Source organism: Xiphias gladius, chromosome 1 (assembly GCF_016859285.1).
Source record: "Xiphias gladius isolate SHS-SW01 ecotype Sanya breed wild chromosome 1, ASM1685928v1, whole genome shotgun sequence".
Classification (NCBI taxonomy): Eukaryota; Metazoa; Chordata; class Actinopteri; order Istiophoriformes; family Xiphiidae; genus Xiphias; species Xiphias gladius.
In genome coordinates, this window is record NC_053400.1 from 32,797,190 (window position 1) to 32,816,725 (window position 19,536).

General features: G+C 43.2%; 1 protein-coding gene across 2 annotated transcripts in view; it reads left to right on the forward strand.

Annotated features, from left to right (window-relative positions):
* The first annotated feature begins 4,433 nt into the window (after nucleotides 1-4,433).
* The window catches only part of LOC120791837 (tetraspanin-18-like), a 33,497-nt gene continuing 18,394 nt past the window's right edge, over nucleotides 4,434-19,536 (forward strand). Inside the window, exons 1-2 of one of the 2 annotated variants that reach the window (XM_040130600.1) lie at nucleotides 4,434-4,603; nucleotides 18,214-18,302. In XM_040130600.1, coding sequence (XP_039986534.1) covers nucleotides 18,300-18,302 — 3 coding nt within the window. In that variant the 5' untranslated portion in view covers nucleotides 4,434-4,603; nucleotides 18,214-18,299. The remainder of the gene's footprint in view (nucleotides 4,604-18,213; nucleotides 18,303-19,536) is intronic. The other variant, XM_040130609.1, reaches the window with a different exon arrangement.

Below are 19,536 nucleotides of genomic sequence, written 5' to 3' on the forward strand. Positions count from 1 at the left end.
CATCCAGGTTACAAAACATATGTTCCTTTTATTTGAGAAAAAAGTCACATTGTACAAGCCTGTACGAGAGAAGTTGACCATGACTCTGAAGGTGTGTTCCTTATTTTATTTTATTTATTTTTGTGGCCAGTTCGGGTTCATCAGAACACGCTGTGAACTCAACATTGACATATCATCATCTTATAAAGTTGAAACGGTGAATGCGTCAGCAAACGGTTGCTTCATAACATTAATCATCCATTCGTGGTTCTGTTTGCATCCGCCCGATGAATCTAAGTCCATGTTGGTCTCCAGCCACACCTGGGGAAAATATCCGGGTCTCTAGCATCCAAACGTTCCACTTTCCTCAACAAGCCATTCTCTAACTGTGTCTGTCGGCCTTTTGGCGCTGAGCAGGTCCGACGGACCCGACTCGAACCCGACCCGAACATCTGCCTGCTGCATCTGGAGACGAGGCTGAGAGTGCTGTGAGATGGAACCGAAACAGTAAAGCTGCGGGCCATGAAACCAAAACAATGAGCTGAAAGACGCTAAAAGGCTCCGCAGAGGTGATGATGTTTTTCTGCCGGTTCGTTGCCACGAGCGACGCTTCTCTCGTTTACACATAGTCACGGGATCTACTGTTAATAAGAAAATATTTAGTGCAGCTGTAAATGATCCAGGAGACTCCTGTGTTTCCATGTTGAATAACAGTGTGAGTGCTTTCAGAACCACCATGATCCACCTACTCACAATTCTACAGCACAGATGTATCAAAAAACAGTAAAATGTTCTTCAGGCTTCCTCATTTTTGGACCCGGAAAACATGAGTGGTAGAGTCCTAAGACTCCTCAGGGCCTTCTAATTTTTATTTGACCTACTGACACGAACTGCAGAGCATGGACGGATCGTGAGAATATGGGCCCCTGGTCACACACAGGTAAAAGGCCCCCCCATCCCTCCTTCGCTGGACCCCCAGGTTCTTCCAGCCTTACGTACATATTCATATGTCCTACAGTAAATAGTCTGGAGTCTTTGTGGTCGTTTTATGTCTTTTAACTGAGCTCTATGACTTGAAAACAAGAAAGATTCACTTCATACAGAGGCTCTGGCCCACGAGGCCCCCTGACCTCTCAGGCCCCCGGGCCTGTGTCCAGGAGCCCCTTTCGGTAATCCATCCATGTTAAAGAGCACTTTCTTTTAGTTGTGTGAGCCTGAATGCTGCAGTCAAGCCCATGCATGTTCCTGGAGACTTGCTCTACAGCCAACAAAGCCGACTTTTCAGAAACCGCTGGCGTTTACCAGCTACAGTGCTGTCCTACAACGTCTTCCTGCAGACCGAATCTGTTTGATGGACACACACACTGCATTTTCAGCATCAAGTTTCTAATTGAATTTTAGGGGTGAGGGCTGAATAAATATTTAACTAATATCCAAACAGATTCGCATATTTTGCAGGTTGTATCACGACGAATCTGAAGTTTCCGTAGAGAAGCCGCCGCAGCCTTTGTTCTCCTGGAGAAAGCACAGCTGCTATAAACTGAGACAAATCCCAGTGCTGTGTTATGGTTTCCCTACTGTGACTGGCTTTCTCACCCACTGTGAAAACAGGAAGTCTGCTGCATTATTTAAAAAATCACCCACCCGGTCTCAGCCTCCAAACTGCTGCAGGTCTCCTTTTCTGTGAAAGCAGGAAACAAAACAGTTTATCTGTGTTTTGTGGGGGGGGGGCGTTCCTCAGAACTAAAAACGGGTATGTCAGTTGGACCACCCATGGAGAAGGTGGTGAGCGGAGGCTTCACTGGTCCTCATCGCTGTTCCTGATGGTGCTGAACAGGCCCGAGCTCCCTGGTGTCCTCGACACATCCAGCCAGATGGTGCTCTCTCGTCGGTGGAGGGAACAGAGGTGTAGTGTTCCCGGCTCAGCAGCACGGGGACGATGATGCTTCTCTGCCATTATCCTGAGCCGTGTGGGCCGTACTCCTGAACCCCTTCACACAGAAATACCGAGCCGGGGTGTGAAAACTATGACGGGGTTTTTTTTTTTTGAAGAACCTGTTATATTCACTCCAAAAAGCAGAGAAAGAAAGAAACGAGGCACACGTGTCATGGTCGTTGCCCCACATCTCCTCACGGACTTCTACGTGTATTTCCGTGTGTGTGAGGGGAACGGGTGAACAAAACTTAGAAAAGGGACAGAAAAAAACATGGCTGAAACACTTCCTGTCCACTTACTGGCTGTGTCCAAAGTCACTGCCTATGTTGTTAATAATGCATCACATTCTCTCTAGCGTCTTATCCGGTTGTCTGGATTGTGAGTGAGTAGATTTATCCGCTGTGAAAGTGTCCTCGAAAACTCCCACAAAGAATGAAAAAAAAGCAGCGTCATGTGTCGCGTGCGCTACTTCCTGCTAACTCTTCAATGCTGCGATGTATCGCACTTTTTAGATGCGAAGCTAAAGCCGTGCGACCCTGCCCCTGTCGGTGATAACAAATTATGATGTGTCCAACAATCTCCCGGAAGCTTCATTCTCACTAAAGAGTCTTTTGAGTTGTCGGTAGCGACGACGACAATCAGTGATGGAGCTAAAGAGCTTCAAGCTAATGGTGGAAACCACTCACAGACATTGTGCACTTGGGCCATTGTTTGGATTGGTTTGAAGAGAATTAATGGTTTAAAACAGGGACACATCAGCATGAACTCACTGGTTAGATAAGAGTTGAAATTGCCATGTTGAGCATTTGTGTCCTGACATCGCAGAGCAAGAGCGGAGCGAAGTTTAAGAGAGAGATTCGGACATTTCGACCGCTTGTTGCTTATTTGTCAGTTCTGTTTTTATTTGGTGTAATTAATTTGTTTTGTAATAGTCATTAGCTGTCATTACCCAACTGGTTCACTTCTAGATATTGTTTCCATCCATTTGACCGATGTTTTGTTATTGTCTGGTGGATTAAAGAGCCACGTTGGAAGTAAAAAAGGGATCCAGACTAAACTAAGCCAAACTGTGCGGAGCGGCCCCATGAAAGCGTCTAATGATCAGGCAGGGGTAGGTCACCTTGCCCAGAGGCATCGTGGCTCCACTGGCCCGTCAACCGCATCTGCAGCGGTCGATTAGAGGGAACCCAGCATCAGTGAAAACACGGAGCAGCACGAGTGAGGGGGAAGGCTGGATGTGTCATCCATTTTTACCTCTGCCCTCGTTTCATATTCTTCAGCTGCTTGCGTGCAGCGTGTGAGCGATGGCCTCCCACACTCAGCCGCGGCTGATGAGCACAGTCTTTCCGAGCAGAGCACAAATTCAGGATCAGGAGATTAGGAGGGCGAACTCTACATGGATTCTTACTTTGCAGTTTTAATATTTCCGATCTGGTGCTTTAACAGGAAACGGTTTATGAATTACGAGGGCGTGAAAGATGAAAATTCTGAGTAACTATTTCACATCAAACATTCATAACAGCTTTCCTAAATGTCCTGTGCGCCCACACAGGGGTTTTTCAGTTATTCCGGTTGACGTGACCTCTGCTCAGGCTCAGCGTTTGGCAAAGCTTTGTCATGAATCACGTAAGGTCACCGGGCTTCAGGCACTAATGGGTCCACTCCAGAACCTCGACCGTCACAGTGCCAGCCTCGAGCCCCACTTTATTTCACTCCCACCAAACACAGCGTGCCGCTTAATGCTGACCTGAGCAGCAGGTGAACTATACACGTACCAACATTTTAGTGAACACCTCGCACATATTTTCACCTACCTCGTTGCTAGCGGCGGTAATGCACCGTCTCTGCCGGCACCTAAAAGATGCCGAAAGGTTAGATCAAAGTTTACCGGAGCATTTCCAGCACCTGCTGTTGTTTGATGATCAACGACTCAACGTCACGCCGGCTGCCCCGTGCGTCCCCTGGCCCCCATTTGAGCAGGTTTCCTGTGACCTGTGTCGTGTGTGTGGCCATTGGGAATAACAGAAGCATAGTAGATGCAGTGTGTGCACTTGTATTACATTATACAGGGAGGTGCTACTGTTAGGTAGACGACCTTCGCTGATATAAATGGGGTGGACAAAATAATAGGAACACCTGTCTGTGCAAGGCCACGCGATTCAACGGCACCACAGGCTGCAGCAGCCAAAATGATCACCAGTACCGGCAGAGCCATAGCTACCAGTGGGATTTTGAATGAGGCTTTCTTACGTCCTCACTCACTTCTCCGTACAAACGTGTTCATACGCAGGGTTACGCCCCGCGTCCTGCGAACAGACGTTGACGTGTGGAGAATATCCGGAGCTCACGCGTTGTTGAAACGCGTGTTCCGGCCGCCGCGCTTTTATTGTGAAATCCGGACGTCGCGTCCGCCGCGCCGCGCCGCGCCGCTCGTCGTCGCGTGGCTTGACGGCGGCTCGCGTGGGAGCCGTCGCGCGCCCCCCGCCCCCCCGCCCCGCCGGTCGGTTCCACACCGAGGAGCGAGGGCTAGCGAGCGGACGTGTCCCCAGCGGAGCCGGCCGGAGGCGTCGATGCCGATCGCGGGAGTTTGTTTTTGTTTTTTCAGTTAGTTTTGGCAGCGGAGACACTCGACTTCGCTTCGGCTAAGAGACGCAGTTTGGAGCGAAAGGAGCTCTCTTCTCTCCGGCGGTAAGTTCCAGCGGCCGGTAGCCGCGGCAGCCTACGGCACCGACTCCCCTACCGACACAACCCGCAGCAGGTCTGTTGTTGTTAAACACTCGGTTTACTTCTCGAGATTCGTAGCCGGTTGAAGATTTGAGCCGAGTTTTGGCGGCGGACGTTGCCGGTGTCTCCTCTTCGCCAACAGTTTCGCTGACGAGGTTTGCGACCGTTAGAATTTCACCCACTTTGGTCGGAAAATCTCGACGGGGAACCGGTAAAACGACAAGACATCCATTAAGAGAACGGAACAGAATAAAATAGAACAAGCTCGGGAACGGGGAGGGTTCGGGTGGCAGAGGTCGGACAGGCTTGTGTGTGACAGCTGCCGCTTCTTCTGTTGAAGGGAGAGCGAAGTTCATGTCGAACCTCTTCCCTGTTCGGGTGTGAAGATCGGCGAACGGGACCAGTTTGCGCCGAACGTACCCGTGTTGATGTGAAGGAACCAGAGCGAAATTAAACCTATATCCATTAATACCCGCTGGGATCACCAACCGGGCAACTGCCGAGGGGGGGCCCCCAGACCTCCAGGGGCCCCAGAACCCTAATGATGCTCCGTATTATTTGACTCTGCGTAATTTGATGAATTCCAACTTTTGTCAGAAATTCGCAGCACTGGGTTTGAGCGAGGTCCTCCATCTCGTGGAGGAACAAAAATCTGGTTTTAGGACCTGTTGGTTGTGAAGTTGTGTCTTATCAGATGGTTCCATGTTTTTTTGTTTTGGTTTTTTTTGCTGTGTGTGAAGTATTAAACACTCAGGAAACCTCAGGCGAGGTCGCGTTACTGCATCACAGGAGATCGGTGAGGCTGCAACCGACACAGTGAACCAGAGCCTGACAGACACGCGTGATGCCACGACGATATTACCGGCCGATACTGGCTGTCTCACACACATACCGGTGTGTATCGTGCGTGCGTGTATCGCGTCGGCCGATAGGTGACGGGAAGTTGCAGCAGAGTAAATTCCAAAGATGTTTGAGGTGATTTAGCAGCAGTGTCTCCATCCAAGTGGGTTTTTCCCGCTAGACGGCGCTGACACGTTGCTTTTCCTACCGTACAGGTTACACCAACCGAGTCACTCTGAACAGGAGCTGCATCAATTGCTGGAGCCTGAAAAGTTTTGGTATTTTTGCTAAAAAAAATGATCAGAATAGTTGTTCCTTGATCAACTAGTTGATTAATCAACTAATACTCTCAGCTCTACTCAGTGAATATGTTAGACACAACTTTTTAAAAACCAAATATAAGGAATCTTAATCAAAATTATTTTGATGATGGATTAATCCGATGTTTATCTTCGCGATAAATCAATTAGTTGTTCGGTTTGTAATGTGTCAGAAAATAATGAAAAGCGTCCGTCACGATTTCCTAAAACCCCAGGGGTTGTCTACAAATTACTTATTTTTGTCCGATGAAAATTCAGTTTACCTTCAAAAAAGAAAAGAAAAGAAAAGCAGCAAATCCTCATATTTGAGAAGCTAAAACTAAGGAAAGTGAAAATGAGTTAAATGATGACTCAGTCGTCAACATCGTTTTTCTGTTTATGGACAAGGCAGCTCAGTTCAATTCATAGGACTTGAATCCATCCCTCAAGGGGCAACGTGAGGCCCGCGAGTTTGCAAACACAAATATACACAAACATTTACACACTTCAAAAACAATCCGAAAGACAAATATGACGAGGTCAGAGAGAGAACGATTAACCGCAGAGGCCTGTCTACTAATCAATCAATCAACCGATCGTCTCAGCTCTGCTCTCAAATATCAGTATCAGGCTGCATGAAGGTGTTGGATGCAGTAGTAGCCGCAACAAATAGGGCAACTCTGTATTCCTGCAAAGTCCCTTAAAGAAAGTGCAGTCGGCCACCGTAGACCTGATGGGGAGAACAACCACAGACCGTTGGTCTGCTGAAGGAATAGTTAGCGGGGTTTTTCACTGGCGTTCGGCTGACTGACGGTGTGGGCGTTACGGCTCCGTTTGGGTTAACACGACATGGATATGTGATGAGGCCCCGGCAGATGACTGGCGGGCGAGCAGGTGAGCAGGAGGCTTACGAGAGGTCCTGCTCCCCCCGATGAAGTAAACCCATTGGCTGAATAAAGACAAGGCACAAGTCTTTTAAACGTTACGACCTTTTATCTGTGAATAATTGTATAAGATACAAGTTAATTTGTGAGGAAATACAGAAATGATTTAGAGCTGTTTCAGTGTGTGTGTACATATATATAGATATATATATATACATATATACATATACATATATATACATATATACATATACATACACACACACACACACATATATATAGTCAGTTGAGTAGTCAAAGAAGCATTTGGCTGGTGGTCGGTGTGACTTTCACACCTCGTGAATCTATGCAACATGTGCTGACCCTTCCATCATTTTGTTTTCTTCCAAAAGCTTCAGCTGCCAGACTGTTGAGGGTTTTTTTTTTTTCTTTTTCTTTCTCTCTGTGAAGTTTTCATTTGCATTTGGTCTAAACTCAAAATGCAACATTAATGTGCGCCATCTGCATGAAAAAGCAGTTGAGAGTAGGATCGTATTTAGCAGCTGAACAAGTCAGTGCTCCAAATCTGCAGTGCCAGGAAGAGGCACGTTACATTTACACAGCACTGTAGCGTATGTGTGATGTCTAAGTTCACATTTATGAGGCAAATGACACTTTGCAAGTTCCAGTAGTTAAAGGGAAAACCTGCCCTAAATCCATCCTCCTGACAGCGCACTTTGTGTTTTTGGTTGCAATGTTTGCCTGCAACAGATGATTATTTTCCTCACTGTTTAATCTGATGTTTATTTTTTGATAATTGATGAAGTGATTATTCCGTAAAAAGTCAGAAAAATGATTATAAATGTCTGTCATAAATCTCTAGAGCCAATGTGATGTCAGCAAAGTGCGAGTTTTGTCCATCCAACAGTCCCGAGCTCAAAAATATGAGATTTAAAACGACGTTAAAAAAAAAAAAACGGCGGGAAAGTAGCAAATCCTCACAGCTGAGAGCTGGCAGTGGTATTTTCAGCTACACTAGCGGTGTGGCTCAAGGGATGGTGGTGGTGGTCTGTCAGCTGGTCCCCCGCTTCGGTCCAGACTGAAATATCTCAGCAACTATCGAGTGAATTACCGTGAAATTTTACCACCAACTCTGCTGGTCCCAGACGATCTCTAGCGCCACCATAGGGACGTCATCTTTGGTTTTAGGTTAAATACTTGGACGACTATTGAATGAATAACCATGACACTTTTCACAGACATTCATGTTCACCTGAGGATAAGTTCTAATGATCCCTTAACTTTTCATCTAGCGCCATCATCAGGTCAAAGTTTATATTTATTCAATACTCTGGTTCATGACCGAATACCTCCAGAACTACTAACAGTCGGTACCAGAGTTCAGCCTCGGGCCGAACTTTGTGCTTTTTAGAAAATGTTAGCGTGCTAACACACTGAACGTTCCCTGCTAAATATCAACATGTTAAGTAGTTGACATTAGCATTTAGCTGGGCCTAAGTACATCCTCGCAGAGCTGCTAGCACGGCTGTAGACGCTTGGTCTTGCTTCTTAATGAATTATTTAAATGATTGATTGATTATTAAAATTGTTGCAGAACTGTTGTCATGTTTCAGAGTTTGTATTCTCTGTGTATTTCCCGTGGTTACAGAGGATGCGGCGAGTTGGAAATGCAGTCGGTCCCTCTGAGTATTTATGTTAAGCGATCATATGAGGATAAAGCCGTCTTGAGTACCGTTCAGTCAGTTTTTTTATTTTTTCCTGATTCTGGCTTTTTGTAAACTCTGCTCTGCTGCTGCCATCGTTCTCACCAGCCGAGCTTCCTGAAGGTTCAGGTCGCGTCTCTGGGCGACGTCGATGGGCATTGCGGCGAGGGGAACCACGGGTCCATCTGTCCCTTCCCTTCACGTGCGGCACTGGGGACCTTGGTCTATTTGTGGATCACAGCGTGGTGGCTGCGGCCTGACAAAAGGACTGACGAGCCACAGGGGGCGCGATCCTCAAAGACCGCCGGTTACTTTACTTCCCATCCTGCCAACAGAGCGTCTCGGGGGTAAACTGAGGGAAGAATGCTGCTGGTTAGTCTGAGGTGGAGCTTTGACAAAAATAGACCCACAGTACTGTAGACTTGAGACATCTGGTGTCGTCTGAGGAAAATACTAAATATGCGAGTGTGACTGAGTGACAGACGAGTCTGGATCGCGCTGTTGTGGCTTTATCCTCCGTTTAGAAAACAGAAGGAAGTGGAGCTTCAATACTTGGTTTTACTGCTGAAACAATTGGTCAGTTGATCTCTCAGCGAATCGTTTGGCTGCAACTGGTGATCGTTTCCCTTATCATGGAATTTGTCAATTGTTTTCTCAACTCATCAATTAGTCTTTTAGTCATTAAAATGTCAGTAAATGACTTATTTTGTCTGACCAAACGTCCAAAACCCAAAGACATTCAGTCTCCAATGAACAGAGGGAAGCAGAAAATTCTGAAATGAAAGAAACTTGAACAATAACATTTTTTGGCAATTTTGATGATTAAAATTGTTGTTGTCGAATAGTTGATTAATTGACAAATTGTTTCAGGTCTTGTTGATTGACAGAAAATTAACTGACAACACTTTTGATGATTGACAAGTCAATTGTGAAGCAAAAAAATGCCAAACATTGTCTGGTTTCAGCTTCTCAGAAGTCATCAGTCCTACCTGGTTTTGTGCAGGAGAAGCCATGAAACTACCTTCCCAGTGTTTTTTTGCCATGTGAAAATCGAGCAAGGTTTAGTTTTGACCACTCAGCACATTTTATGGCCTTGATGGGGATGTATGGACAGAGTTATCTTTCCGTCTCTGTTTTGTCTCTTTTGAAGGATTTTGTAGAGCCTGGAAGCGTCCGGCATTTCAGCAAAAAGGGGGGGGCGAAAACCAATGCGTCTGCTAATGAGAAAGTTATATGACTGAGTGGTAATGACTCAATCTGACAAAAAGGAAGAAGGAAGAAGGTCATACCCTTGATTTGTTGATTAAATTACCAAGTCTTTAACACAACCTCTTCTCCTCAAACACACTGTGGACACGTAATGCTAATTCCCCGGTGCTCTTTCAAAGGATTCCAGTTTTAACGAGATTAAATCCAGTCAAACTGAATTAAAAAGCAGATGGTCAGCCCCACCCTCCTGAACTCTGCTCTGTCACAGCACAGGCACTTTGTCAGCCTTTCTTATTCCCGATGGTCTTGCTAAAAATGCACAGTGATTTCCTGTGTTAGTCAACCGTACAAAATGGTTGCTGTGAATAATTTTAACTTAAGGTCTGTAATATATGTCTAAGATATTTGGGACAAAGCATTTAAAAAAATCTGGTTTACAAAGAGCTTAATAATAAATTACCGTAGAAATCGAAGGACGTGAATACATGTGAAAAAGGGAGAACAATTTTAGTAAGTGAATTAAATAAAGACAAGTGAGAGTGTTATTAAAAAGGCCCAGGACAAATCGAACAGGAGCATCAGTAAAATGCCTCGCAGGGAAAGCGCGTGGTTAGCTGGGTGACTGTTCACGACTGGCCTATAAACTGGACGACAGGACAACCAAAACTCGATTACCATAAACTTTGCACAAGGATCGACCAGAGACTTCACTCCTCTGAAAACCCCGAAGGGCTTAGCGGACCTGTGGGGGCTAAGCCCTTCGTGGCTGAAACAAACTGCTCGTCAAATCATACTCGACCTCAGATTTGTGCAGTGAACAGCAAGTCTGGTTCATTCATTTGAAATTCACATGGTTTTTGCCCAGTTGAGCTACTTTTTATGTCATTGTGCATCTAAAATTAGTTTGGGAAGGGTTGTGATCATTTGGGCTACTTCTTGTACCATCTGTGTGGTTTCCACGAATTAAAAGTTTGGCTGTAAACTAATAAAAAAAAAATCCAATAAATCACTGAATAGTATGATTGAAACTGACAGGGCACCGAGTTCATTAGGCTGAGCTCGGCACACAGTGACTGATAACTGATGACCGGCAAAGCCAAATGTCATTTCAGTTTATCACAACTGAGCTGAACTCAGTTCAGTTGTTTTATCGTAGCTCTGTCATAAAAGTAAAAGCTTCTGTTCATAAAGGCGAAAACTTTTCACAATTTCTAAAAGACTTTCATACTGAGAGAAGATTATCTATCCCAACAATAAATGGAGAAATCTCCGTCTTCCTAATATTTTGTCAACCGTGATTCATATAAATGGGATGGGCAAAATGTTAGGAACACCTCCCAGTGCAGTTCAGCAGCACCACAAATTACAGCCCCCAAAATGAGCATTAAAATAAATCAAAACCACTTTTGAACAGATTCAATAAAAACTGAACAACCCTCACGAACGTAGGATTCTTTTGCAGGCATGTTTTATTTTACTGTGCTAGTTTTATCTGGGTGACAAGGTTTTATTTTGCCGCCACAAGGAGCATCTCCACAGTGGCTAGACTCCATATGGGGTTTTTTTTTATGTCAGTCGAGAGTTAATGGCTGTTCATGGCTCGACTTGTGGTTTGTGGTGCGTTTGAGTCATAAATGTCTGCATGTAGGGGCAGTTAGGAATCATGCAGAAGAATTCAGGATTAAGCAGCCTCTCGACTTCAGTAGACACAGCTCTTTTACAACGGTCAAGGTGTGAGTAAACAAAAGAAACGTTGCTGGGGCTGAATGATAAGCGGGGGCGAAATTTTCAGAAATATTTTGTGATGGCAAACAACAGGACTGAGCAACAGACTTGACGTGTTTTCCGAAGTTCAGCTGGGAGTCAGAAGTTACCCCTGGGTTTAGAGGCTGACTGTGGACTAATTCAATTGAAAAAATTGCAATTTAACCCTAATATCCAACAGTGCACCAGACTTTGCATACAGAATGGTAGCTTTTAGTGCACTCTGCCACGACTGAATGCTTTGGTAATTCATTCACTGTGGTTTATTAAATACAAAGGAAGTGGTGCAGCTGTAACACAGTGGCTAAATCATGAGAGCATTTGGCACCGAGCCACTGGTACACACACTTAGCACGTAGGAGCTAATAATTCAGAGCAGGGTCTGGATATGGCCGCTGAGAGAAACCAGCAGAATGTAGTTTTCTCCACGCGCTCTAGTTTATTCTCCAGAACCTGAACCAGATGGCCCCCGGCTGTAATGACGGTGGCGTTTCATTTACACTGCGAGGCAATTGCAGCGAGAGGAATCCGCTCCCTGTGTGGTCCTTGGTGCAGTCTGAGAGTTAGATAATCTGCCTGGAAGTTTATGACGTTATGGTCTGAAAGGTAGCTTTTAGTCACACCTGCTGTATTGAGTTCGCTTGATAAACAGCAGTTAATAGAAGCAATGAGCTGCATTCAGCTGTCTGAAGAGAGCGGACACCTCCCTCTCCGCCTCTGCAACCACCTCTTGGGGTTGGAGTGTAATTGGGTCTCTGGAGGATTACGTGTCTACCTCTATGCTCACGTTTTTACTTTCATCTTTTTAAAGGTTTGGTTTGTCCCTGACTGGCTGACAGCTCAGCACTCCGAGACGCCACAGTGGGCTGAAGTGCTGGCAGCAATTGGGAATAATTCTCTTTTCATCTCACTTCCATCTGGGATAAAGCTGTACTTTAGGTTTTAAACCAATCAGATAACAACTTTTAGTTTGAAAGTAAATTTTGAAAGTGTGTGGAGTTTGCTTTTCTGGGTCCATTTTGTTGTCGGTTGTCAGTTTTTTACATAATCTGACTTCCTTTCTTTTACTGTTGCTGTTGCTCTGTCCCTCAACTCCCTTTGTACAGTGGCAAGCAAAAATTTTAACCCCCCACCTGCCTGCTGTTGATGGTCAGGGTATTTTGGGAGATCAGAAAAGTTGTTAAACGGAGTTGATGCAGACGAAGCAGATTGAGGCAAACTTATAAACTTAAATTTTAAAGCTCTTGGGTTGTTATAAGGTACAACTTATGTTGTTTCTAGAAATTCTATAAATTTGTTTTATAATTGCATTTCAGTTTCATTCTGATTTGTGGCATAGTTTGTGTTACCTGTCTTATGTTACCTCTCGTTGTTATTGCTGCCTATCTTGGTAAGGAAACTCTTGAAAAGACATTATTAATCTCAATGAGGTTTTCATGGTTGAATAAAACAGATAAATAGCTACGTGATTGTTTAGAGATTTTGAGCCTTGCTAGCAGCGTGGCTGTAGCTTCAACTGTAGATTAGTGTCAGTTTTTTTTATTCTTAGTCTTAGTCCTGAGATAAAAAGTCCACACTAATTTTAGTAATATTTGGTCGACCTCACCTTTTTTATTTTTAGGGTTAGGATTGATTTTAGACGACTCAAACTCTGGACATTTAAGTCTTGTCTTAGTCAAAGAAAACCATAAACATTTTAGTCTAGAATGAGCATTGTAGTCAGACTTCAGCAAACTGCTTTCAAATAAGCTTTCATCCAACTGATTTTAGACTAAAAGACAATGAAAATGCAAATAGGCCAAAAAGTGACAGGTTGTGTGATTAAGAATGCCGCTTTGCAGAGAGGGTGTCTGGTCTGATGTTATTAATTTAAGCAATACACCCAGACACGAAAGAGAATAAAACAATGGAGTCTGGAAAGAAACAACAACATTACCAAATCAAATGCAGTCAACCTCTTACAGTCAATCATTGCTCTGATCGTAACTTTCTGTTTGGTAACGCAAACCCTGAGAATCCAGAAAAGAGGAAACTCTACACAGTCAGTCAGAACCCTGAACAACAGCCCTGCAATAAATCCTCCCCTTATAATGTCCGGGTTTGTCAGCAGTTTGCCACAAAGGTGTTGATTTTATTCTGTAATTTTGCGGGCCTTAGTGGTAGTGTTGCACTAGACTGTGTCATACTCATTCAGTGTTTATGATTGTGAGGTTGTCGCTACTATTGCAACATCTTTGCGAGCTAAATATCTGGAACCTCTTTGCAGACAGCACAAGCTAAGTACTGGACATCTGATACTGCTCCTAAAGAGGTGGTGATGTAGGTCTGTGGCTCCACCACTTTGGACCAGACTGACATATCTCAACATCTATAAGAAGTATCACTATGAAATTTTGTTCATTCATAGTTCCCGGGTGATGAACCCCTCTGGTGATCTTCGGACTTTTCCTCTAGCGCCACCAGCAGGTTTTCACTTTTGGTTTTGGTTGAAAAGTCTCACTGAGACGGATTTCTTTCGACATTTGGTTCAGACGTTCATGTTCCCCTTAGGATGAATTTTAATAAAATTTCTGATCCTCTGTCTTTTCATCTAGCGCCATCATCAGATCAAAACTTTAATCTGTCCAATACTTTGTCGAAAAAAACGTGTAAAACTAACTGCATTTCCAACAGCCTCAGCTGAGCAAATGTTAGCATGCTAACACACTTAACCTATACTATAAGCACGTTAGAATGCTGATGTTTTTTTACAACAGTCAATTTAGCGAGTGCATAAGTCAGAATAACAGGTGTTTTTCCAGTTCTTCCCATTCTCCTCACATTACCGTGAATGCAGCATTAATCTATGTCTGAAATCAGTCCATCGTTCACTCATTCAGTGCTGAAGAGAGACACAGAAATTTACTTTATAGTGAAGCGTAAATCAAGATTTCAGACACTTATACTGTAAATTGCTCTAATTTTTTGTGTGATCACCAATAAGTACTTTTTGGTATTTCTTAGATTCCAGTATGGGATAGTTGAGGGCACTACATTGCAGATAAAATTTCACACAGAGTTTGGACACTGTCAAATAAAATGTTGGAAGGTAAACAAAAGGTGGGTTTCCATCCCAATGTGGTGCAAATCTTAAACAGAATTCCTGGAAAGAAAATGCCAATTAACGCACATTTCCATCCACTACTTTTACGCGAATGTTAGGAGTTGGTTCGTCGAAATAAAAAGCTATTGGAGTTAATTCACCACCACGGTGCCGTTATACCACTGCAGAAGAAGAGGACACAACGAGATGATGTAATAAAACGACCTTGATTCAAACCTCAAACAGAGAAAAACAATGTAGAAAACGTGATGGAATTATGCCATTTATGTTGTTTTTATATATTAATTTAAGGAAAGTAACATTCTCCTCCTCACAACTGATGTTTTTGTCTGCAGCTATTTTCAGTCTCTTCGGTGGAGTGGAAACATAAGTGGACATTTAGGTCACATGTTTCATGTACATCATGATTTATTTGCTAAGTCTGTTTCCACTTTGTTGCATTTTGCTTTTATCGATATGCCAACTGTTCCGCCTCTGCCAAGTGGTAAAAACTTTGTAGCGATATTTTGAGAATTTCCGGCATTTCCACTCAGGTTTTTAATGCGCAAATTGAAAATGCGAATAAAAACAGGTTTGTGGAAACATACCTATAGGTCACTACACAGTAAGTTAAATTCTGGATACAGCACTGTTCTTGTTCCCTTAACTTTCAAAAGATTTAAGATTAGAATACACAAAATATGATTTGAGAGGAGTAAATATGCGCCAGAGCAATAATTTTGTCAACTGTGAATCTGTTGAGGCAAACATTAAAAAGGCAGGAGCAGGTGTCTCTTTTCAACTTGCTTTGATCAGCGTGACTTTGAATTCAGGTGCGTTTGACAGGGTTTGAATCTGCATCTCAAGCAGATCATTAAACACTTCACGTCTCCTGAAATGTTCAGTTGCTGCAGGATTAGTCTCCTTTTCACCTTAGCTGCACATGTATGTGATTTGGTTTCTTTATCTCCGTTTCACACGGAGGAACTAGAACAAGCAAGGGGGGGGGCGGCAGAGCTTCTTGCTGTGTGGGCAGCCCTGCTGTCAGCAGCTTTGGAAGGTCCTCCACATCCGTGAGTCCGGGGGATTTCCAGGCACTTTCAGACCATTTGAGATCACTGATCTGAATCACATTATACATCATCAAAGCAAAGTCGCACTTAGAGACAATCTCTGAATTTTAAAGCTGCATGTTTGAATCTTTTTAGCTTTCTCACCAAGAATGTGCTGAAAACCAATGGCCTGGTCGTAGGCTCTCACAGATTGATAGGTTGTGGCCCAGAGGACAGTAGTCAACAGAAGCTTTGGCAACAGTGAAAAGCAACGGAGGAGCTACAAAGTACTGAGGAATTAGCCTTGTCCACTATAATATTTCTCCAGCATTGTCTATATGATGGTATGTAATCAGTTGAATAATAGTTTGCTTACTTTCCCAGTTATCTGTATTTATCATGCTGTTCGGTCACGACTCTCCTTATCTCTCTTCATGTCTGTTTACTGCTTACAAGTCTGGGTGGCTGTGACAAATAGTTCTGCAGTTTTGAATCCCGTATTGAAAACAAACCAAAAAAAACATGAATCATGAACTGTGAATCATGTAGCACAAAAACTGTGTGCGTTACGTTGCAGCATGATGAATCACTCTTATTACTGAAGTGATTTTTCCTTTTCTCTGGCATTTCCCACGGCCCAGTGTGCTGTGGCTACCGTACAGTACCACTGCAGCAGCAACATCGATCATGATTTTATTCCTGCTCGCAAATGGTAGTTGCTATAGAAACAGCTAGACATTAGACAACTAGACTACAAGGCCTGGGTCACAGTATGAACTTGTGTGCTTTTGTCCATAAGGAGAGCATTTAAAAAGCTTTTGAATCACGGATTAAGAAATATGGTAATACAATTGAGACCTGCAGGGTTGGGCTTTTGTGTTAAATGTGTTTACTGAAGCCTGCAGACCACATACTGTCCCTCCTCACTGCTGTCATGTCTTAGCTTGGGTTATTTTCCGCGGTAGAGAAATGTTCATCCGAGAGGCTGTGGGGATGTTGATATTGTTCATTCAACATGACAAAGAGTCTACGGCCATGCCAACTGCTATGTGAGGCTGTACGGAGGGACAGCGATGCTTTGAACTAAAACCTAACGTCAGCATATCCCAACGTTTACCGCGGTCTACTTCCCCACACCAGTCCGGTAGTGGTGCACCTATTTGATGGTTTTAGGATCAACAATAATCAACAGGCATGAAGAGGTTGAAGTTTGGCACATGCGGGATTCAGCCAAAATACCAATATTCATGTCCAGTGGCTACAAAAGTTATGGAAAAATCTCCCCAGATGTTTTATCATTTCATACTAACACTCAGTTCTTCTAAATGAGGCTTATAAGAATAATACTGCATATCTGACATTGTCAACATAAATATTAAATATCACATACTATCAAAGATTATGATAACATTTTTAAGGAAAGAATATATTTATCAGACAGAAACAATTCAAAATTAACATGGTGTTATGTCTTTTAAACAGAACATACTCACGTGCTTCTAGATAACTCTATTGAATGTCTGGCTTAATTGTTATATTACTCTCAGTTCCTGAATATGTGATTTGTCATCTGATTGTAAATGTTGTACCGTATGGTTGATCCTACTTAGTTTTTTCAACAAATCATCTGAGCTCGATCACGCCGTGCATTTGTATTTGGATGAGGGACAGGATGTCCTCATTAGTGTCCCAGTGAGCCCCAGTAAACCTCCCCACACTGGAAGTCTTAACGGGCACTCATGCACTGTCTTTCTGGCATTTACCAGAAAGACATCACACAAGACAGCAATTGAATTACTTGAGATTGCACATACCACAAGAGTGGTGCAGACCCTTAGCTCTAGTTATTATGATAACATTTGCTAATTAGCAGTAAACACTTAAGCACAGCTGACGCTCATTGTAATCTTATTGGTTTTGAAGGTATGTGATTATTTTGGTATTGGATAGAATTAAATTTGACCTGAGGATGGTGCTGGATGGAAAGACGAAGGATCACGAAAGAACCACAGTTCATCCTGAGGTGAATATGAATGTGTGTAGCAAATTTCATAGCAATCCATCAGATAGCTGTTGAGACATGTCCAGGTGGTTGTCGAGGACCAAAGTAGTTGACCAACCAACAGATAGACAGACTGATATTTCCATCCATAGAGCTGTGCTGCTAGCGTGGCCAAAATAAAAACATGTACTGTAGTGGAAAAGGACGTTTTCATAACATTCACCCAAATATAAGAACCAGAGAAAAATTTACTCAAAAAGTTGAACTTTACTGTCTGACCTTATGGTTATTTAGGGTTTAATATGAGTAATGTCCGGCTGGACTGCAAAAGCAGGGCCACCCCTATAAATGCGAATGTACATGACTGACTGACTGACTGACTGACTGACTGACTGAGTGAGTGAGTGACAAAGTTATTGTACCATTATTATACCATTGGTCGCCCGAATGCCGCATGGCTAAGTGTTGGAGTTTCCCCATTGGCTGTTGCTCTTTCAAAATGAATAGATGCAAACAGTTTCAATTGCAACATCAGGGGGTGTTTACAGCCAGTGTTACCAACTTCGTACCTTTGTCGCTAGATTTACCAACTTTTCACTACCCTTCTAGTGACTTTTATACACAAAAGATCCTGGCGAAAAATCTAGTAACTTTTTATCTAGTGACTAATTTCTTCACGAGCATGCAAATACATATACAGTGCAGCCATCCTAACTCCTGTTCTTTCTCTTCTATACAGCTGATGTAAAGCAGTACGAGGTCAAAGGCTGAAGACTGCTATTCTCCCACCTACATCTGAAGCCAAGAACCATTAAACAGGTACATATGGTATGATGCCTTCTGTTGCTACTTAGTCCAGTCGCAGTGTTCAGGCCTCAGTTCACTTTGGTTGCGTCAAATCGACACATTTCAGTTTTGTTAACGTCCGTCCCATTTGTCTGAGTTCTGATTACGTTTTCTAAATAGTTTATGTTCATATCTGTCTGTTTTCTTTGCGAGAGCAGTGACTCTCAACTTCTCTGGCTTCTGATGCCTGAAAATGAAAATATCTATTCACCTCTTGTCATAAGTTGCTTTTGTCTACTAGATGTGACCAGTTAGCCAAAGGGTCATTATTCCTTTTTTCAAATGGATTTATTAGAATAATTTAGAGACTTGAGGAGGTATAACTATCCAGTAATTCATACATAAAAACAAAAAAATACTCATTGGGTAATTATTTAGGCAATGTATGTAATCCTCCAAAATGACCTTAAAGTTGAATAAACTCTTGAACAGTTTCCTTTAAAACACAAGATAGGATTTACAGCAGGGCTGTTGTATTGGTCTGCACTGTGTGTAGTACAGATGACATTTACACAAGCCTGCAAAACTTGATGGCATTTAACTTTTGGGTGGCGTCACAGCAACATGCTGAGTGTTGAACTTAAGTCATGTGCCTGACTGAATTTAAAAATCTCAATAATTCATCCTTGTACATAAAGTACAAACCTCTATATGTATGCTACCAGCAAAGATACCAACAACGTGTTCACCCGTGATGCAGGTCTGACTGTGGTTATTTTTCCTGCGACACATTTTTGTCTCATGCCACAGTGCCTCTCTGATCAAACAGAATTCGAACCCATGTGTCTCACTCCAAACGAGAGTAATGAATTTACATCCCCGTGGAGGTCAGACCGCAAGACCTGACCAAATGAAGTCCAATTAAAAGTAATTTATTTACGCTGTCAGATGTCTTTGATGTTTGGGGGCTCCATCGACTTCAGTAGAAACATATTAGTTTATCTTGTTTCCAGTGAGTGTTTATTTATGCCGTATGATTGATGATCGAGTCTGGAAACTATCAGTTAATTTATCTTCTCCCGGTGTCTGCTGCTTAGATTGAACCACCTGGTGAAACAGGCAGCGCACACGGGCACATGTGGTCATGCCCACATACATATGCGCATACACATGACAGTGTTATGGTGTGTGACTGTGGCAGATGGCGAGCTTGACTATTCAGTCCTCAGTCCTCATTAGAACTATTATTAACGATTATTTCACTCTTACTTATTTT